At 41.5% G+C, this 22868-nt stretch overlaps 1 protein-coding gene and 1 long non-coding RNA gene across 4 annotated transcripts in view; one reads left to right on the forward strand and one right to left on the reverse strand.

Moving 5' to 3' along the window:
- The window catches only part of LOC117404077 (PDZ domain-containing protein 2-like), a 121032-nt gene extending 102364 nt beyond the window's left edge, over window positions 1-18668 (forward strand). For all 3 annotated transcript variants that reach the window (XM_058999301.1, XM_058999361.1, XM_058999429.1), the window contains 6 exons: window positions 3264-6303; window positions 7494-7611; window positions 11295-11396; window positions 12093-12363; window positions 12673-12807; window positions 15343-18668. In XM_058999301.1, the coding sequence (XP_058855284.1) occupies window positions 3264-6303; window positions 7494-7611; window positions 11295-11396; window positions 12093-12363; window positions 12673-12807; window positions 15343-15509 (3833 nt within the window). In that variant the 3' untranslated portion in view covers window positions 15510-18668. The remainder of the gene's footprint in view (window positions 1-3263; window positions 6304-7493; window positions 7612-11294; window positions 11397-12092; window positions 12364-12672; window positions 12808-15342) is intronic.
- Window positions 18669-20467: 1799 nt separating this feature from the next.
- LOC117973347 (uncharacterized) lies at window positions 20468-22113 on the reverse strand. Its single transcript, XR_004663935.2, has 2 exons — window positions 21800-22113; window positions 20468-21244 (listed from the first exon to the last, which is right to left on the reverse strand). It is a non-coding gene; the product is annotated as an uncharacterized LOC117973347 (long non-coding RNA).
- Window positions 22114-22868: the final 755 nt, after the last annotated feature.

Below are 22868 nucleotides of genomic sequence, written 5' to 3' on the forward strand. Positions count from 1 at the left end.
ACTTTGATACATTACATTTAGACTTCAACTGTTGCGGTTAATACAATTAGAATAAGTTATCATAACAATATAGTTAAAGAGAACATTTAAATAACAGGTAGATGCCATTTTAAAACGTTCCTAAAAAATAACAAAGTAGTCCCGTCCTCAAACGAGGACAATGGCACTTAATGGGTTAATGTACAGTAATTGCAACATAACTTTGGATCAGTTAAATTACCTTGTTGGTTGTAAAGCAAATTTGACCTTACAAAAACTCAAACATGGTTCTGATAAAAATAAAAAAAAAGTCAGTTGTTACTGCCTTTAATATTCTTATTTTCCCAGTATTTTGAAATCACTGGACACCATAATGACGTTTGACCAGCATATTGTGATGTAAATAAATCGTTCAGTGTGTCTTTTCCCATGCTGCGTAAAGAAGCAGGAGCACACAAGCCTTGTCCTTGCTGACAGTCCCCTTCTCCAGCGCAAAGGGAACTGCAGGCTGGGTTTGTTACCATGGTGACTATGTATCTCTCTCTCTCTCTCTTTCTGTTTCAATCATTATTTTCATTGTTCTCGCACACTGGGGTCTATTCGGTTGATCTGAGCAGTGGTGGGTTTGAATTGTGACGTCATTTAAATGATTTAAATCAGATCCTCCATGGGTTTTGCATACTCTTTACAGAGACATGCACTGAAGAGGCTCAGGGTTGAGTTTTCATAACCGTGGTACACAAAGAGCTCCATTTGAATGATGGGAACGGTGGCTGTATTTAGATCAGCTGCTGTTTGGATCAGTTTGATACACCCCAGTTTCTCTAAAGTACACCCTGTAGACGTGTACAGTGAATCCTGAATTGACTGTCACTTAAGGGATGTACAGTTTGTGGCAGCTTATTGAAGGAGACCTTGTCACTCACTGTCACGTCGTGTTAATTGGTAAACTAGCACTTTATTCAAGTGACCAGACATACAGGTTTGACTGTATTTTTTGTTTATGTCACTGTCATTACAGTCTTATTATTTATTTAATTTCTTTAAGCAACATTTTGATTTAAATAACAATCATATGTGCGTTTGTTTTACATAGGAGGTACCTGTACTTGACAGTAGTAACAGTCTCCCTTGATAACGCCTCCATTATCCTACGCTTCATGAGTGTTCAGTGTGTATTCTAGGTGTGCTGTACAGCAGAATTCTTATCTCAAACATCTACACGGTTTAATACCGACTGCACATTTAGCAAATCTAATCTCTCTGAGTAGACAGTGTAATCCACACATTACAACTAATAGGTAAGTTTGTTTTGTAGTTTTTCCAATTGTAAATGAATTCTGTACTGACTCTGTAACCCCCCTCCCCCCAATGTGAAATTCAAACCACTATAAACACACTATTATTACTTATTCCTGCATTACCATGGTAACCTTCATGTAGCAGTGCTCTGTAACTGTGGGGCAACAAAGATACAAAGTACAGCTTCCCTCTGTCATTTACACCCAGTACAATCACATACTGTACAAATACACTTCTGTGCACGCAGCAACAAAATCAAGTACAGAATCAAGTACAGGTAATACTCCACTTTGGGGCAAGCTTTTTTGTTTTCCTGGCAATACATTGCTGTGCACCAGATGGCGCTGGTGCTACTAATATAAAGGCACTTTGACTGATCTAGCCTACATTACAGATGTCTATGGCAGGCAACTACAATAGAAGAACAACTTCCTAAATTATAGTAAAAGCCCCTTAACTCAGACTTATCAAAAACATATATATATATATATATATATATATATATATATATATATATATATATATATATATATATATATATATATATATCTATAATTTGAGTAATTGCAATAAAAGGCAAACATCATAAAAAGGGAAGAAAAACCATCCAGTTTAATCATCCAGTAAGCTAGGAAACTTTCTAGTACAGTTTAGATATAGGATACCTTATCATCTGAAATGTTCCTTGAACTTCTTAAACCTGCTGTTTGAGGTCCGTGAACAGCCAATGACAATCCTTCTACACATCCCTTTTCAGATTCTAGAATGTGTGACAATTCTTCTGCTTACACATCCCCCATTCAGATTCTAGAATGTGTGACAATTCTTCTGCTTACACACCCCCCTTTCAGATTCTAGAATGTGTGACAATTCTTCTGCTTACACATCCCCCGTTCAGATTCTAGAATGTGTTGGTAACCTTAAAAAAGAATGAAGGAAAACATTAAGCTGGTTGTGTAGCAGCTGAAAAGTTTGCCTTGACCACATTAGTGAAGAATACTTAAGTAACTGCAGGTTAGTAAGAGACACAGGTGTAAACAGGTACTGTTGCACTGTACTGGATGGTTTATCAGGAGTCTGTAAGTAATATTACAGCTGACTTGAAAGATTCGGGACGAATTCCTACTTTCCATACAGACAGCCAGGTTGCACAGTGCATTCGGTGCTTGTTGAGGTTCTAGACAGAAGCCATGACTGTATAACAATGTTCTAGCAGAAAACAGCCGCTTCCTTTACAGAAATGCTGTTCTTAAGAGTAACCGCATTCATCTAGGAATTGCTCTTTTGAAAACAAATTTAAAACCATCTGCTACTTAAGAGACAAGGTCACGTCATTCAGCAGCATACCAACTGTGCAACTCTTTGGAATGCTCCAAGTCTCTCTGACGCTATTGTCTGGGGTGGATATGTATATTATTTGACCCTTAATATAAGCATTGTATACCATAAATAATATTGTATAGAAAGTTGAAGTATATGTCGTACCCCGAGAGCCAGATTGCCCCTCTGTGTATAGATATATACATATAAACACGGCAGTCTAAGGATATGACATGATTGTACTTACTACAGAAAAGTCCAGCTTGTGGCCTCTGTATACTGTATGTACAAAATTCACAAAGCCACTGTTATTTGCACCATTCTTTCTGAAAAGAGCGAGATCCTGTTTAATATTACAAAACTAGAAACAAGCAGCTTCTGAATTCTTACTTCAGAGCCCTTCAGTTAAATCCCTGACCTGTTTATTCGAAGTCATTGTCACTTCAATGGGTGTTTTAATAATTTCAGAACGAACGGTGCTAAAGACATGTTGGAGTAAATGGTTTGTGAATTTCCCCCTACAGTATTCTGTTATGAAGTTGTTGTTTTTTTCATGCTGCTCCAGATTCAGTTTAGTACTGCAATCACATTGTTCCTTCTATGTTTGGACTCCTAATCCATGCATTGATCCTTCTTGTTGTTGTTGGTTAATCTTTCTGCAGCTGTAGACAGACTCTCCAGCCTCATGATGTCATCGAGTCCTGATGGAGCATCCCACCCAGATGCCAACAAGAGCTTGGTTACTCAGAAAGGCCCTGTGGAAATCCCAGAGGATGCACCTGCAAATAAAGAGGATTTGCAGTCTGGATTAGTGCTGCCACCTGCAGATGAGCCCTCACAATTACAAGCACTTTCAATGGACTGCAGTAGAAGTGATATTCCTGTCACCAATATTGATGACTTTATAAGTGAACTAAACTCTACAGAGGAAACAATACACTTAAATAAAGATCAAAGTGCAAGCGAGGTCGATGCTCCTTTGGACAATAGGATAACACAGGAGAACAACAGCAAGTCTGGTTCCACTGGACCTCAGCAGAATAGACTGGATTTCTCAGTTCTGGATGCTGGGAACACTGGCAAGTTCTTCACTGTCAGTAAGACATTTTTAAATAGCTACTCCAGGAACTTCAGCAGTCTGAATGAAGAAGAGCTTTTCAATTCAAAGGGTGCTGATGAGTGCATGGACACAGGGCCACTGAAATCTATGTACTGTACAGTAGATGAGAGTGACTCAGAAACAGACTCTGCTGCTGACCCCAGTCCCCAGGTCATGAGAGCTGTAAAGTGCCATACTAATAACCAGCATGGGGAAGTGCAGATTACAGACTCAGACGAGGAGCAGGTTGAGATTTGTTACGATTCAACACACGACTCCAGCACACAGTGCCACTCAGACAAAAACAATGTTCAGGGCAGACCTTTCTCACTTTGCCATGAAATCCCAGACAGGGCCAATGTAAAGCAGGTTCATTCCTTTGCAGCTGGCCGAGAAGAACTTCCGTTTACGCTACAGCAGAGGTCTACTTCAAAGCCAGCCTCACCACCAACTAAATTTAAGCCTACAGGTGCCTTTTGCCCTTCAGATAAAAAAGACATAGCTGGTGGGTTTTCCAGAGACAATGTATCAGTTAGCAGTGATGGATTCTCCTCACAAGACTGCAGTAAAGAGGTGGTCACAGTTTCCTGTGACAAGGAGGTTGGACCTGACAAAGCACAGCCAACTTCACCAAGGCAAGGTGAGGTCGTACATTCTGCCTTAATGCATACAGACTCTCGTTTACCTCCCAGAACTCACAGTGAGCTGTGTAGGTCATCTTCAGATGCCTTACTGACATCAAACAAAAGTAGCAATTCACATCTGTTCTCCCAGGGAAGTGAACCTAGGTGCTCCCCTCTTAGTAATTCCACACTGGGGGGGAAAACATTGACATCACTGACCCTTAAAGACAGAGATCAGGTTAAAGTGAATCCTTCCCTTGGTTCAAAGTCATCCGTTTCACACATACAAAACAATTCCTGTCAGTTTCCTTGGGCCTCGGGTTTGAAAACCCAATGGGAGAGCGCAAGTGCAGCACACACGAGCAGAATAAAACTCCAAGATAAAATACAGAGATCGAGCACAGCACCCAGACTGAAGGGACTCAGTATTAAAAGTAAAAACAAGGCACCAGAGGGGTCTGTGACCACAAAGTCCACAAAGGCTGAAGTGGCTTCTCAGAAGAAAATGTCAGTGTCCCCGCTGCAGTCACCAAAACTTCAGCCCAAGAAAGTATCTTTAACATATAACCTGAAAACAAGCAAGCAGCTTGAAAAAAACTCAACAGGTTTGCCAAAACCAAGTGGGCAGAAGAAAGACTACAGACCACCTGAGCTTGAGAGAAAGGGCGTGGAAGATCATCCCAGTTCAAATCCTGCAGCAAGTGACTCAGCGGCACAACAATGTGAATCGTTAGCAGGAGAAACACAGCTTACACATGCAGCACCATACTCTCAGGTGACTTCATCTGACAAAGAACAACCAGAAACAGTGACGACCCAGAGGAGCTTCATTGAAGTAAGGCTGTCTTCCTCATCTTCACCATCATCATTAGCATCAACACCAATTCTTGAACGCAGGGAGACTTCAGAAACAAATGCAGTCCCTGCAGTTGGAGATGCATCTACCAAAGCACTGAAAGACTTGGACGCAACAAGGATTTTTCATAAAGCGGCAGGAAGGAGCGAGTCTCTACATGAAGAACAATGCAGTAGGGCTGAAGCAGTAGGGTCCAGTCTTCTCAATGATCAAACGAGTCAGCTTGATAAGCAAGACCCTTGTGCTTTTACAGAGGCTGCAGTGGAGGCAGAACCTTGCCACAGTTCATCCAGCAGCAGTACGTTCATCAAACAAGATGATGATGTTTTCAAGAGCTCAACAACAATGGAAGGCGAGGAACAAAACAAGTCCAACAGACCCAAACCGGAGGGCTTGAAAACAGAGAGACGGAGTTACTCCATCGAATCCAGCCTCCCTCTGGATCACAACTCCTTCTCAGTCAGGCAGCGGATAAAGTCTTTCGAGAACCTGGCCAGTTTCGACAAGCCGGTAATCCGAGCCATCGAAATCCAGTCATTCGCTGTCACTTCTAAACCTCCAGTGGGAAGGAGATCATCGGGCAGCGTGACAGCTTCAGCAGCAGGTGCCCACTTTATGGACGGTTCCCGGTCCTTAAGAAGGAGTCTGAGCTCATGTGCTGATAGCTCCAGTGAGGCTCCAGTGACGTCCCCTCATCTCAAGAAGTCTCCATCCACTATGGCTCTGATAGGGTTTGAATCCAACCCTGTTGAGAATATAAGAGAGTCCCATACTGAAGAGAAAGCTTTGGGTGTTGCCTCAGTGAGCGAGCAAGACCCTGTATCCCAAACTCCACCTGTATCCCGTAACAGGAACCCGAGGGGTCATTCATCCCTGTCTCGTTCCAGGCTTAGGGAACTGAGGGCACTAAGCATGCCTGACCTGGACAAGCTGTGCACTGAGGACTTTGCAAGTGAAGCTAACACTGTCACTTTCAAAACTGAGCTGGAAATCAGACCTAGGAGGTCCAAGGGGGCCCAGGCAGAGAAGCTTACCAAGCTGAACAGGAGCGTGAATTCCGGCTCAGTGTCTGACGAGGAGAGGGACAATGACAAGAAGTTATTACACAACAGCTGGTCAATCAGGTGAGTGGAACACACTGTCAGTACACTGAACAGAAGCGTGGATTGAAAAGGTAATTAGGAAAAATGTTTCATGGAAGAAAAATAAGCCAGGATAGCTGTGTTTAGCATTGATAACATACAGTAATGTAGTAAGTGTCTTTGCGAAAGAGGCACACAATGTTCTGGCATTTTCATTGTTCCTGAGTCCCACTACCCATCCATGTGACAGCAATAGTGAAATGAGGAATCCTATAATGGATTTGTAATCCTCTGTTGCAACAAGGGTCATTTGTGATACTGGTAATAAACATGCTGTTCCCTCCTTACCCTGCTCTGTATGAGCCTGCATCGACTAGGGAAGCACTTGAGATTCTCTCACAAGGGAGCATTGGGCTAGGGTTAGGATTGAATCCTGTAATGATTTGTGATGCTGGTAATATACATGCTGTGCCCTGCTTACCTTACTGTGTATGAGCCTGCGTCGACAGGAGTAGCACTTTCTGGTGGCTGAGGAGATTCTCTCACAAGGGAGCTTTGTCTGAATCAATGTAGGTCAATATAAAGTTGTGTAAATGTGGGGGTTGACAGTGTTTTCTATGTGGCTAAGCCATTTCGGTTCAGGTATTATAGTTCAAAAGACAAATATCTTTCCAGTAACTCCTTGGTGCATAGTATGAATTGGCAAAAAAAAGTCTGGAAACAATTATCAAAGAATCACGAGAACTACGAGAATGACTGTTAACAGATATTTCCATTGGGTTTTTTTTTTTTTTGTGGGCCCCTTATAAATATGCAGGAGTCCTGAAAATGACCCTGCATGGTACTGACAACCAATTGGTTATGGAAAAGGATAGACTTAGCCAGGACTCACAACAATAACTTCAGAGGCGAGAACAGATATTGGCTAAAGGGCCTGGAACAAGGTAAAAGAACATTTGAGCTAATATAGAAATATAACTACAGCTCCCAAAAGTGTGCCTGGGAGGAAAGAAGGAACATTAAGTACCATTGATATATAGATAACCTCAAAAACAAGTGTGTACAGGCCTAACCAATGCTTTATATCACCTTTCTTACCTCTTGTTAGCTTTCTTCTTCTGGTTTCAGTATTTTCAATAGAATGCTATAGATAATAAAAAAAAAGAAATACTGAAACTAAAAGCTATTTGTTTGTCATTCTTTAAATAGTAATTGTTCTTTTCTTCCTCTAGTTTAAGTGAATTATCAGTCTCCACCCTTGACCAGAACAAGCTGCAGGACGTTTTGACCTCCCTGATGTGTAAAACAGATGTGGGGACCTTAATGCAGCAAGCCAAGGCTCTTACAGAGGTAATTTAAACACAGGGCTCCCTGAGCCCAGGGCACATCACAGAGCTCCCTCAGTCCAGGGAACATCACAGGGCTCCCTGAGTCCAGGGCACATCACAGAGCTCCCTCAGTCCAGGGAACATCACAGGGCTCCCTCAGTCCAGGGAACATCACAGGGCTCCCTCAGTCCAGGGAACATCACAGGGCTCCCTCAGTCCAGGGAACATCACGGGGCTCCCTCAGTGAGGGGAACATCACAGGGCTCCCTCAGTCCAGGGAACATCACAGGGCTCCCTCAGTCCAGGGAACATCACGGGGCTCCCTCAGTCCAGGGAACATCACAGGGCTCCTTCAGTGAGGGGAACATCACAGGGCTCCCTCAGTCCAGGGAACATCACAGGATTCCCTCAGTGAGGGGAACATCACAGGCTCCCTCAGTCCAGGGAACATCACAGGGCTCCCTCAGTCCAGGGAACATCACAGGGCTCCCTCAGTCCAGGGAACATCTCAGGGCTCCCTCAGTCCAGGGAACATCACAGGACTCCCTCAGTCCAGGGAACATCACAGGGCTCCTTCAGTGAGGGGAACATCACAGGGCTCCCTCAGTGAGGGGAACATCACAGGGCTCCCCCAGTCCAGGGAACATCACAGGGCTCCGTCAGTCCAGGGAACATCACAGGGCTCCCCCAGTCCAGGGAACATCACAGGGCTCCCTCAGTGAGGGGAACATCACAGGGCTCCCTCAGTCCAGGGAACATCACAGGACTCCCTCAGTCCAGGGAACATCACAGAGCTCCTTCAGTCCAGGGAACATCACAGGGCTCCCCCAGTCCAGGGAACATCACAGGGCTTCCTCAGTGAGGGGAACATCACAGGGCTCCCTCAGTCCAGGGAACATCACAGGGCTCCCTCAGTCCAGGGAACATCACGGGGCTCCCTCAGTCCAGGGAACATCACAGGGCTCCCTCAGTCCAGGGAACATCACGGGGCTCCCTCAGTGAGGGGACCATCACAGGACTCCCTCAGTCCAGGGAACATCACAGGGCTCCCTCAGTGAGGGGAACATCACAGGGCTCCCTCAGTCCAGGGAACATCACAGGGCTCCCTCAGTGAGGGGAACATCACAGGGCTCCCTCAGTGTTTTAGTTGTCTCCTTCAAACCTGGCAAGTTACTTTTGGTATTTAATCAAGAAAGAATCCAGACAGGAGAAATAACATTCACACAGTTGCATTAATGAATGCAGTCACGTTGATGAACAACAGTGCCTAAAATAACACGCCAGTGCGTTGTATGAATAGAAATCACTGAACACAGACTGTTACTTTGGCAGGTTCTTGCTGCCAGTGAAAGAAAGTTTGTTCAGTCCTCATTAGGAGCCCAGTGCAACGAGTCCCACAGAGCCCAGTGCAACGAGTCCCACAGAGCCCAGTGCAACGAGTCCCACAGAGCCCAGTGCAACGAGTCCCACAGAGCCCAGTGCAACGAGTCCCACAGAGCCCAGTGCAACGAGTCACACAGAGCCCAGTGCAACGAGTCCCACAGAGCCCAGTGCAACGAGTCACACAGAGCCCAGTGCAACGAGTCCCACAGAGCCCAGTGCAACGAGTCCCACAGAGCCCAGTGCAACGAGTCACACAGAGCCCAGTGCAACGAGTCCCACAGAGCCCAGTGCAACGAGTCCCACAGAGCCCAGTGCAATGTTTCACACAAGTGTTGCTTTTCACTTTGACAATGTGTTACAACATGTACCCTGATGTTCCAACACAAATCATTATATAACTCAGCTGGATGGCTTTAGAGTCTCTGGAATGGTTTTTGGTCAACTCACACTAACTGGGGTAGGAGGCAGGTTTATTGGGTCTATATTTTCAAAAAGTAGCTGCTTACTTACCGTGCAGCTGTGTGGAGAGTGAAAAGAATGCAGACCATTAAAATGTACAGGAAACCAACAATTCTGGGTGTTTTCCCAAAGTTATTGAGTAGAATTGAGCCACAAAAGTTATACAGTGACTTCTCCAATTATAATATTGTAGACAGGATTGTAACTGAAACCTCTGATTTAACATAACTTCAAAAAAGAATAATTTCATAATGGAATGAATAAGAAAAGAAAAACTGGTCAGCATTTGATGGAATCTGTTCAATACAGCAACAGCTATATAAAGATTTGCCAGAGTAATAGGATTTTTATAAAATTTAGCCAAGCAATGGTACTTGACATATTTGAAGAAAAAAACAAAAGTACTTTAATTCCTGTGGAAACCTGGAGAGATTTTAATTGTAAACACTAGAGATTTAAACAGATGAAACTGAATCCTTACTTTGATTTTGTAGCTCTTGAAATATGCATTTTCAATGTCTTTTATTCTTTTTTTAAACAAATAATAAAAAAGAAACATGTCTGAAAAAGACGTCTTTGAAGAGTTGCTGGAATGTTTTCACAGGAGAGTTTTTTTTGTCTGTTACTTCCAGTAACTGCCAGTCTATTGTTTGGTTTATGCTATTAATATGTTAAAGTACTTTTCTTCTGTCGACATGTTCAGATGTGTGTTATATAAACAAAACAAAAAAAAGGATTCTGGTGAAAATGTGATTGAGGAGTAAAGGCTTTTGAATTTTTTCTTTATTGAAACAGATCTATTTATGGTGCATTCTCACTGTCCCCGTGGGAGTTATGCTACAACATGTGTTTATACAAAAACAAACACTCCATCCAGAAAGCCTGGACAAAAGTAACTGAAGTGTAAAATGAGCTTTAGACGTCGGTGTGACATTGGTGATATAGATTGAGTAACAGCAGAGGTAGCAGTGAATGAACCACACAGTAATCATTGGGGTCTATTGCATTGTGATCCTTCCTGTATTTACTTTTTAATTTGTATATGCTACCGCTGGGTAATGTGATCAGACAGCATGGTTTTAATTTCCACTCTTATGCCGACGACACCCAGATTTATTTTAAAATGAGTTCAGATGACGCAAACGTATACTCCAGACTATCAACTTGCCTTGACAAAATAGGGGTTTGGATGTCAATTTTTTTTTGCAGTTAAATGCAAATAAAACTGAATTTCTTTTAATTGGCTCTAAAACAGCATTAAATAAAATCCCACAACCAATGACCATTGGCAGCCCCTCCCCATTAGCTCTTCGCAAGCTGTGAAGAGCTGTTTCAGCTGATTCAGTGATCTGTGTGAGTGGCATGCTTACCTTTTAAAGTGTTTCATTTGCTTTAATAGATCTCAATTGTTTTTGTTTTCAGGTACTACACATAGTTAAAGAAATCTTTACGACTTTACAAGCCTTACTTTTAGGTCAGGTTGCACTTTGAAAAAATGTCATACCCCTTCAACGCCTTCTTATCTGCCATTGACCAATCAGCTTCTTCCCCTTTTGACTGACTTGCTTTGCAGCCAGTGACATGCGTTGACCCTAAAGACACTGCTGAGGTGACACTATCAGACTTCCTAAGAGGAACTGTGAACTTTCTTTAACCTAGTGTAGTACCAGAGAGGTTTTAAAATCCATGTCTGCTTCAAAACTGCACATTGGAGTGCTGTACATAGTATAGCGAATGGAACAGACCAGGGGTTATGGAATGGTTTATTTTTTAGGTACAACGACTCTGAGTCTGTTTATAGCTAATGACTATCGATGTAGCTGGTATGTTAATAGATGCTATATTGTGTGTCTGGCCATCTAGGGTAAAGAAGAGGTTTACTTCGTAGTCTTGACCAAAGAAGAAGGCTCAGGTCTGGGCTTCGGCATTGCAGGAGGAGTGGACTTGGAGCAGAAATGTGTGACAGTGAGTAACTGATCTGTGTGTGCGGCCAGACCTTGAAATTGCTCTGCCAAAATGTCTGCTCAAGGCTCTGCCCAGAATTTAGATTCCACCAGCATCTGTATTGTATTCACTGAGAAGTCTTGAAAAATCTGTCATTTTCAAAACTGTACTAGGGCACCACCTAGAGCTCACAAACTGTAATTTCAATCGGGCTTGTTTTTGATTGTTTTATTGACTCCTACTAAGTGTGTGTGCTAAAAGTGGTAGAATTGGAATGAGGGTAAATCATCCCATCATCCTCCTGCTCACTGGTAAATCCAACTCAGTTACATATGTGAGCAGGAGGATGATGGGAAATGTAGTTCTGAGAGGTGCATGTGGGTACATGTGAAGCCATCTTGAGGCAGGGAATGCAATTTAAAAGTTTAAAAAAGTTGTCAAAATGTAAAAAAAAAAAAAAAAAAATTAAAACAATACGCACACCTTACGTAAACAGTTCTAGCAACACATGGGGAGATGTAGCACAGTAAAATAAACAGGGCCTTATGTACCCTTTAAGTGACTTGCTCAGGGTCACACACAGTGAGTCAGTGACTGGGACTGAACCTGGAACCAAGCCCCTTTCTTTAACCACTGGACCACCAAGCCTCATCAATTCAGTGCAGATTTACCATGTTAAACTTTTATAAGGGGTCGTTGTCTCTCTGGCTCTTGCAGGTGCACCGTGTTTTCTCTAGAGGTATAGCAGGTCTGGAAGGTACCATTCAGCGGGGGGACAACATTATCTCAATCAGTGGAACCCCTCTGGGAGGATACTCCCATGGAGATGCCCTTTCTGTGCTGCATCAGGCCCGTCTGCCTAAACAAGCCCTGGTGGTTATCAGAAGAGGAAAGGAGTCTGAGCCATTGTCTCCCAGACAGGAAGTGCCTGCTTCCGGAGGAAGGCAGTCCCAATCTACAAGAGACGTTACCATGGAAACAGGGACAGGTGGGAAAGTCGCTTGCAGCATTCTACTGTGGAGCTATTTCTATCCCACAGTAACAGTGGTGCTGCAGCACTGCACTGTAGATTAAAATGCAGCACCTGTTTGTGTGCCACATGTGCAGTATGGTAAACTACTGAATTAAAGATGCATGGATGACCTCCATCCAATGCTGTACTAGTAAATAGTACTACATTTCAAGTTTCACAGCAAATGCTCAGCCCCTTTGAAGGGATCTAAAAGGGTCATGAGTTAGGGTTAGAAATCTGGGATTGTTATTCAGTTTGAATACATTTGTTTTTAATATGTTGCAGGTCCAGCTGTGGACTTGGGTGATGCCATCAGTGTAGAGCTACAGAAGACCTCTGCTGGCCTGGGCTTCAGTCTCGATGGAGGAAAGGCTTCAGTCCACGGGGACAGGCCTCTGTATATTAAACGCATATTCAAAGGTACGCTACTTTGCCAAAATAGGAATTCAACCTTGAACGATGTAAGTCTTGTGTAACTATTGTTGGTAGTAGAAATAAAGACAAAACGAGGATTCAGGGGCTCTCGAGTGGCGCATCCAGTAAAGGTGCTCCTCCTGGAGTGCAGGATGCACCCTATAGCCTGGACGTCGGCGGTTCAAGTCCAGGCTATTCGACTGCCGACCGTAGACGGGAGTTCCCAGGGGATGGAGCACAATTGGCCAAGCACCGCCCGGGGGCGGGGAGGGCTTAGGTCGGCCAGGATGTCCTGCACACCAGCGACCTCTGTAGTCTGGCCGGGCGCCGGCGGGCTTGTCTGTAAGCTGCCCAGAGCTGCGTTGTCCTCCAACGCTGTAGCTCTGAGGTGGCTGCATGGTGGGCCTGCAGTGTGAAAAAGATGCGGTCAGCTGACTGCACACACTTTGGAGGACAGCGTGTGTTCGTCTTCGCTGCTCCCGAGTCAGAGCGGGGGTGGTAGCGGTGAGCTGAACCTAAAAATAATTGGCTATTCCAAATTGGGAGAAAAAATTATAAAAAACAATTGGCGACTACTAAATTTAAAAAAATTTAAATAATAAACTAGGATTCAGATCAGTTTGGCATAGTCTTTCTTTTCCCATGTTTTTGTGTTTCTTGTCCTTTTTCAAAGTGGCAACTATTTCCATTCTGAGCAGCTTTCGTGTAGTGTAGGGATGCATCTCTACTCTGCCCGTGCCGCCTCCCTCTCCTCTGTCCTAACTCTCCTCGACCTCCCTGCTGCCTTTGACACAGTCGACCACTCTATTCTACTGTCCTCCCTCACTGACCTGGGACTCTCCGGCATTGCTCTTGCCTGGTTCTCCTCCTACGTCTCTGATCACACGTACCAGGTGTCCTGCCGTGGCTCACCCTCTGCCTCTTGCTCTCCATCGACAGGTGTCCCCCAAGGCTCAGTCCGGGACCCCTCCTGTTTTCTCTCTACATCCGCTCCCTGGGTCCCATCCTCCTCCCATGGCTTCTCATATCATCTCTATGCTGATGATGCCCAGATATGCCCAGATGCTTTCTCTCCTTTCCCCCTCTGACTCCCACATCTCCCGTATGTCTGCCTGTCTCTCGGCCTTCTCCTCCTGGATGCACTCACATCATCTTAAACAACCTCTCCATGTCAGACCTCCTTTGCTTCCCTCCTCTTCCTCCCCCACCGCTGATCTCGCTATCTCTATTCCTCTTGAATCCACCACCCTCTCAGCACTCTACTCTGGCACACTCCTGTCACTTTTTTCTGAGCAACATACGCAGAATTCACCCCTTCCTCACCTACTCCATGCAGCTCCTAGTTCAGGCCCAAGTACTGTCCCGCCTTGACTACTGCAACTCCCTCCTGGCCAGCCTCCCTGCTTCTGCTATCCATCTGCTCCAGCTCCTCCAAAACTCTGCTGTTCACCTTGTCTTTTCTCTTCCTCATTTCTCCCACGCTACTCCGCTGCTCTGCTCCCTCCACTGGCTCCCTAGGACATCCAGTTCAAAACTCTTGTACTTGCCAATCGCTGTCTTGACCTTTTTGCACCCACCTACCAGCGTCGTAGCCAAAGATGACATTCTGCCAAGGTCAAATTTAGGTTTCAAGCTATAGCTGGCAGTAATTATATGACTGCTTGGTATTTACTATACAACCTCCAAATCTATGTTAAATGGCAAACCACAGAGAAAATTAAAGAGTCTTTGTACTTTACCAGAATTTTTACACGAGCATCAGCATTTAGCAAAAAAAAACGACACGACCTCGGTGTCCTCATAGCTAGTTACGGCCATGCCGCCTACCCAGCTGTATCAGTACTTGCATCATCTTGTACTTGCACTGAACTGCTCTACACTTTGTTCTGTTCTACTTCTGCTCGCAATCATAATTATACTTGCTGTATCTTGTACTTGATTTTACTCTTAAAGGTAACCTGTACTTGTTCTTATTTGAAATTGATCTTATCCATTTATTGTACTTACTACTTGCTCTTAATGGAATATACTCTTATAACCAAATATGTGTAAGTTTAACTGCTCTTAGTCGTAATCGCTCTCAAACGTAATTATTTACTGTATTTTTTATTTTCTCTCATTTGGATTTGCGGTTACTTACTACTGATTTTATTGTAATATATAACTGCTTTTTCTTATCTGTCATGTGATACTTTGTAACAACTGTAAGTCGCCCTGGATAAGGGCATCTGCTAAGAAATAAATAATAATAATAATAATAATAATAATAATAATAATAATAATAATAATAATAATAATAATAATGTACAGCAGGAAGTATAATATGTGGCCACTAGATGGTGAGTAAAAAAAACATCCAATTTGAATAAGAGGTAAGCTTTACACATTCGATTGCTTTCCAGTGCAACCCAGTCATACTGTACTGCCATGGGTTCCAAGCCAGTCATGAGAATGCTGCATGGAACTAGAGCAGGACTGGTCGCACTGCAAAGCAATGTAATGTACCACCCAGACAGCAACATACATCCTTGTGACCCACAGGTGGTGCTGCCGAGCTGTCCAGGGTGATCGAGGTTGCAGATGAAGTGCTGGCCATCAATGGAAGGTCTCTGCAGGGACTCATGCACTACGATGCCTGGAACATTATCAAGGCGGTCTCGGAGGGGCCAGTCCAGTTAATTATAAGAAAACATCAAACTTCTGTATGACCATGAACCCCTGCCTACTCTGTATATAATAGATGGAAATGGAACTTGATCACTGTGGTGCCAAAAAAAGCATGGGTGGCAGGCCACTGTATTGTGTAAATAAGAGGAGGTGGTCTTTTCACTTTTCTACCTAAACAGATTTGTTACTGTGTATATAAATCTATTCCTATTTGTGTATATATCTGAGGCATTAGCACTGCTGTCAAGCCCCACAGAGCTGGAGTGTTGTCATGGTCTGTCACCTGATCAGAGGGGCGGAGCCGTGATCCTTCTGTTCATGTACATAATCCTGCTTTTGCATTGCGTCCCATATTTATTTATTCACATCGCTGATGAGGGTAAAACCGGAGGGCTGGTGGCTACACAGGCTGGAGGGTTTCTTGTGCATGTTTTTTTGTGAATTTCGTTTTTCAGAAAGGAGGGACAGTGCCGCTGGTTGTGGTCAGGCATGGTCCAGCGGACATCCCTTCACAGCTGTGCCAACTGATCTCAATCCTGCTCAACACCCCCTGCCTGCTCCTCTCTGCCAGTCTGTGAGCCACGTGAGAGGATTTAACATACTGCACAGGAATTCGATTTGGTTTTTGTTTGCTTTTATTTATAGTTAAGTCTGGGGTATCTGTGATAAATAAAGAGGACTCTAGGTGGTGTAGAAATCTCGTCTTTTGAAAGGTGATGGGATGTCTCTTATTCGATCTCCTGCTTGAGTTCTTTACATTTGACCAAGTAGAAAGGAGTGTGGTGTTTGAATTTGACAGTTGTCCATGTTTTAACTGTGCAGGACAACAACCCTTTGATTTAGTCTCTATACAATTTTAATTAATTCTCAAATAACTTTTCCACTAATCCTTTGTGCAGCATTACAAATTAAAACAAGCATTCCATCTCGGATGCTGTTTGTCAAGGCGATGTCATTTGCAATGAAATGTATACTGTGGTATATATGGTATTCCAATGGACATATTATAAAGCAGAGACAGGCCTTTACTACTTAAAATGACATTCTGCAGCAGATTTGGATGGAAAGGTGATTTGACATCCTTGTTGTAAAAGCTACATGCTAGTTGGAAATATTCAACAGGACTGCCCTTATTACATCCCCATTATTGTTTACAGCACTGCAGTGAAAAAGCACGCATGTGTTATCTGTTGTGTACAGGTGTGGGGCTGTTACAAGAGAACACATCCTAAAAGCACAACAATCCTGTACATTGCAATAAATGTACTCCTCTGTCTGATGTGACTTTCTGTATGAAGACTCAAGTGTAAAAGAGGTAGACACTCTGAGTAAATGATACTGTTATTAGTAGTCGTGCTTGGGTTAGCTTGCCATCCCTCTCCCACTATGCCCCAACCATACAACTTCTGTATGACAACGAATCCCTGGCTATTTTGTATGGTCAAGTGCCGTCGTTGAGTTGAGCTTACTTGCAAAACAGCACTACAGTATTAGTATGTATGAATTTCTTCAAGAATGTCTTGCCCATTCCTGGTGTTAAATGCACACAGCTTAACATGGACATTTTCAGAACTTTTATACTTGATCTTTCCAATGGGGACCAGTATGATACACTATTTAAAACACCACAGCCCAGTGTTTTAGAGACTTCTATTGAACCTTTCTGATGCAACGATTGCTGAGGTTGGGTGGTTAAGTACGTCTGTGTCAGGGCATCCAGCTTTTACACCTAGATTAGTTTTATTCATTGTTAACCTGAAAATGTGTATTATTTTTATATGAATATTATGAATATTTAATGTAAATTGCAAGAATAATTTGAGTATGAAATTGTTTTAAAAAAAAAAAAGAAGATATTTAACAAATTGTGTCTGGCATCTTGTTTTTGTTTTATAGTTATTATGTTTGAATCAAAATAAGTATTGCAAGTATTTTGATTACACATCAAACACACAATGATAGATTAGAGAACAGTTCTACAGTAGTGTGCACATTTATTACAACACCCCACTGCTTCTGTTGTTTTGATAAGAAACCAAACCGCTGGAACTGAAAATCTTGGGAAATTGTCAGTATCGGCAAATGAGTGATTGTCTAATTTAGTTCATGACTTTAATAGACCACACATGCAATTCATTTACAATAGTAAGAGAAAAGGAACACGCAGCCACACATGGTCAAATGCATGAGACTTTTTAGAAGTTGTTTAAGATGCTGAATTAAAGCACAAAGCAGTCTTAACATTTTCACACACGAGTGCCTATTGTTTCTATATCACTGATTACTGAGTGGAAATTTAAATTCTCCCACCCAGAGGTTTTCATGCAGGCAGGTATATAAAGGATGTAAATGACAACTCCTGAGGTGTTCTAATACATTTGCACACTGCTGTATCTCAAAAGATATCTAAACAAATGCTCCACTAATGATTAGCATTCTGTGTAATCCACAGTCAGGCATGTTCAAATGCTTCCTCATTGAAAGGCTTTGTAGAGAACTAGAAAAGAGAAAGCTAATCTATTCTGTGCATCTTGATATGCATGGAGCTTAGAACTGTCAGCCATGGTGTGCTTTTATCCCAAACTATGATGTCATACTTGATAGTCTCCTTAGTTCCTTCCCAGTTTGTATAGTACAGTTTGTATACTAATACTAATATTGTATTGTACAGTTTGTATACTAATATTATGTTTTGATTAACAGTATTGTCAATAATAAAAATGCATGTCCTGGAAATAATTACAAACATTAAAATCATGTTAAATTATACATTTTTTATTTATTTTTTAGATTAAGTTAGTATGTAAAGATTTAAACATGGGCTTTAAAGTAACGCAAGCTCGACAATTTTGATAAAAAGGTATTTGAAAACTATTTAGGAAAGTGGATAATGACGCAGCCTGTTGTATTATGAGTGTCTGTAATAAAAAAGAAGGTAAGCTCTCAGTGCAATTAAAAACAAAGGGGGATTCTGACTAATTTGATGAGGTTTGTCTATCCTGCTCTTTAAAGAAGGGATCGCATTTGAATCAGATGCTCCATGAATTAGGTTGGTGTTGTAAGTCTGTGGGGTGCTGCACAGTCTGTTCTGCATTCTCACTCAGTTAAAGAGAGCACACAGTGGATTTGGGGGTCATGTGCTATAGTAGTGGATCAGCTGTTGTAGCTTTTGACAGTCACAAAAATGCCTTGAGCACCACATGAAGTGCAAAATAAAAATGGACAATACATGCTGTGATCTGCCATACATAAAACTGGGAACTGAAAATTAGAAATATTCTGAAGAACAATTATAAAACAAATGAATTATGTTTCCGTGTCACAGCATGTACTCCCGTGCTCCGTGCTATTCCGTGCTCCAACGTGATGATGATTTCTGTACAGTAAACCATGTTTCATATGGTTGTACTAATGGGATTAAGATTTGCGTACAGTACCTGCATGCAAAAATGATGAGTCATACTTTCAGTCACAAAGGAGGAGCGTGCGAAGCAGCTGTCACCGCAAGCCATCGTATTAGCCATAATGCCAAAGGACCGGGCTCATCTGCATTGGTGGTTAGAGAACTTTTAACCTCATCTCATTTCACTGACAGTCCCTAATGCCGTTCATCACACAACACTGCCCGTTACAATAACCAATCGGTTATTAAAATCTTACTTGGCTCTTTACAGTATTTTACATTATCTATACCATTAAAGACAAACGGCACAACTACAACAATTATGTTATGTCTTTTATTGCCTTTAAGAGCATGCATGTTATTTTACAATGAGCAAAATTAATGACAAAAACATTTAAATACATGTTATGTTATTTTACAATGAGAAAAAAGTACTGACAAAAAACATTTAAAGCAGTTAATGTTGTTTTGCAATCAGTAAAAGTAATGACAAAAACATCTGATTTAAACATGGGCTTTAAAGTAACGCAAGCTCGACAATTTTGATAAAAAGGTATTTGAAAACTATTTAGGAAAGTGGATAATGACGCAGCCTGTTGTATTATGAGTGTCTGTAATAAAAAAGAAGGTAAGCTCTCAGTGCAATTAAAAACAAAGGGGGATTCTGACTAATTTGATGAGGTTTGTCTATCCTGCTCTTTAAAGAAGGGATCGCATTTGAATCAGATGCTCCATGAATTAGGTTGGTGTTGTAAGTCTGTGGGGTGCTGCACAGTCTGTTCTGCATTCTCACTCAGTTAAAGAGAGCACACAGTGGATTTGGGGGTCATGTGCTATAGTAGTGGATCAGCTGTTGTAGCTTTTGACAGTCACAAAAATGCCTTGAGCACCACATGAAGTGCAAAATAAAAATGGACAATACATGCTGTGATCTGCCATACATAAAACTGGGAACTGAAAATTAGAAATATTCTGAAGAACAATTATAAAACAAATGAATTATGTTTCCGTGTCACAGCATGTACTCCCGTGCTCCGTGCTATTCCGTGCTCCAACGTGATGATGATTTCTGTACAGTAAACCATGTTTCATATGGTTGTACTAATGGGATTAAGATTTGCGTACAGTACCTGCATGCAAAAATGATGAGTCATACTTTCAGTCACAAAGGAGGAGCGTGCGAAGCAGCTGTCACCGCAAGCCATCGTATTAGCCATAATGCCAAAGGACCGGGCTCATCTGCATTGGTGGTTAGAGAACTTTTAACCTCATCTCATTTCACTGACAGTCCCTAATGCCGTTCATCACACAACACTGCCCGTTACAATAACCAATCGGTTATTAAAATCTTACTTGGCTCTTTACAGTATTTTACATTATCTATACCATTAAAGACAAACGGCACAACTACAACAATTATGTTATGTCTTTTATTGCCTTTAAGAGCATGCATGTTATTTTACAATGAGCAAAATTAATGACAAAAACATTTAAATACATGTTATGTTATTTTACAATGAGAAAAAAGTACTGACAAAAAACATTTAAAGCAGTTAATGTTGTTTTGCAATCAGTAAAAGTAATGACAAAAACATCTGCAGAAGAAAAGTATATTTTTACACAACAAGCATAATTCCACCAATCAAAAACACGAAGCATTTTGACTTCAATCTAATGCATGTAGCTTCTTTAATCTCATGGTTCCAGAACTAGACCAGTATATATTGTAGGCGTGAGTTTATTTCCTCTACATTAAAACGTCTTATCAGTAAAGTAACTGTATTCGTTTATTATTATCACATAGCAAGTCAATCACTATATATAAAGCAACGTTTTCACGTCATTAAGTATTAGCATTGCTATGGAGGATCGAGTCCCGCGTTCCTAACTCTCCTCCAGTGTTAACCAATGAAAGCATGTGGATAGGGTAAAGGCATGGAAATCCTCAACACCCTATGTACAGTTCACCAGCATTCCTTTGCTTCCCTTTATCTTGACACACGATATGGAAAGGTAAACATGTTTTATTTCCCAATGTCTTCTGAAGAGTTTTGGCGCACCCAGCAGAGTTCCAAGAACAGCCGTTCTGAAGAAAACGCGCGGACACTCCCAAGAGTCTTTCAAGCCCAGGCTTCGATCCTTGGAACTGTACACGTTCATTTTTGCGTTTCTGATACATCATAAAGGTTACTACCTTTTTCTATGGGAAAGACCCAACACAAACATTGTTGTTTCATTTTTATTTATTTTTTTCACTTTTTTTAAGCACTGCCACGTTATTTCTGGCTAAAATGCCCAGAAGTTTGTATTTTAAATTGACCACATCTCCAATTTTTCGGAGGTTGAGGGCGCATTCCGTGATGCTCTTCTGATCTGAAATAAAACAATAAAATAGTTTCAATTAAAGAATTGCAAAAAATAAAAATAGCAAATCACAGGTATACAATGAACTGTGTTACATGTATCACAGCCCCCTTCACCACCGCCTCCTTTTCTTCCTAAATTTACATGCTAATAACAATGTACACTAGTAATAATACCGGTATATCACGGACTAAATAGAGGGGCATTTGTCCTGTCAAAATTTTATAGAGAATAAAATACTATTAATAAAACTTAAAATTAAAAGTACGATTATAAAAACGTATAGCAAATATAATTATTTTCGATCTACATCATGTCTGTGCGCACTTTAGAATTTGGAAATAAACACAAACATTCCAAACCCATGTAGTCGTAGTGGTAGAATGCAGATAACTGCTTATTGTTTCATAAACAAACATCAGTAGTTTTAGTTTTATAATCTAAACTTGACTATTCGTATTGAAATACACTTGTGTTTATTTTATAAGTAACCAAACAATGCCATTTAGTTAGAGTAAACGTTCAGGTTTGTAATAATTGTAGTAGATATTATATTATAATTACCTTTATTTGACATTTTTTGGTTGTTGTTAGGCTTCTTTGTCGAAGACGTCTTTATTTCTTGCTTCATGTTGTTAAAACAATGCAAGTCGCACTTGTTTGTTTTTTTTTAAGTCCAAGCAGCTGTTAAAGCAGGTCCTCTCACGGTCGAGATCCAATTCGTCTGTCAAACTTGTTGCAAATTGAGGAAACTAAGAGCAAGCCTCTGAAGGGAAACCCCAAATGCATCATGTGTAGCTTAACACGTGACCCAACATTTCAGTTCTTGTTTTCACACGGCTTTGTCGAGAAATTTAACCAGCTACGTATATGGTGAGGGTGATATTACAACGGACAAGCACATGACTTAATTGGACGAGTGAGTTCAATTGATCATTTAAACTGGATCCACATATATATATATATATATATATATATATATATATATATATATATATATATATATATATATATATATATATATATATATATATAATAATACTCTAGCATTACATCATGGGCCCAAGCACTATAATTTATTATTGGATACTACTGGATGGAGATGTGCCTAATAATATATCTTTACTTTTTATTAGGGAATTTATAACAAGACATACTGCTTCTGTTTTTTGAAGTCTTTCTCACAATATTCATGAAATGACTGCCAGAAAAGACAATAGGACTATATCGCGTGTTCTAAATTTCACCTGCATTAGTATTCAAACAGGTAATTCCTTACAGCAGTTCATATGCTGGGATCAGACCTGTCATCCCACGACTGGTTAAATGAACGTATTTTTGTGTTTGTACATTATGTCTTTATCTCGGTAGCAAAACATGTTTGTACAGGCAAGTTACAAACAAGCACCTGAAACAGCTAACATAAATGAAAACAACACAACGGCTCAAAGTCTTGGTGTCGAAATCCCGTGACCCTTTAGATCAGTAATCCCTTTTCCAGTCTTGCCACACACTTCTACTGTCACCTTGTTTTCCTGCACATATCCCATTTCCTGTAAACAGGCGTGGTTCAGTAGCATTTGTACCCTCAGCGTGTTCTATATTTAGCTCCAGGTATCAGAATCGTGACGGA

Source organism: Acipenser ruthenus, chromosome 1, assembly GCF_902713425.1.
Source record: "Acipenser ruthenus chromosome 1, fAciRut3.2 maternal haplotype, whole genome shotgun sequence".
Classification (NCBI taxonomy): domain Eukaryota; kingdom Metazoa; phylum Chordata; class Actinopteri; order Acipenseriformes; family Acipenseridae; genus Acipenser; species Acipenser ruthenus.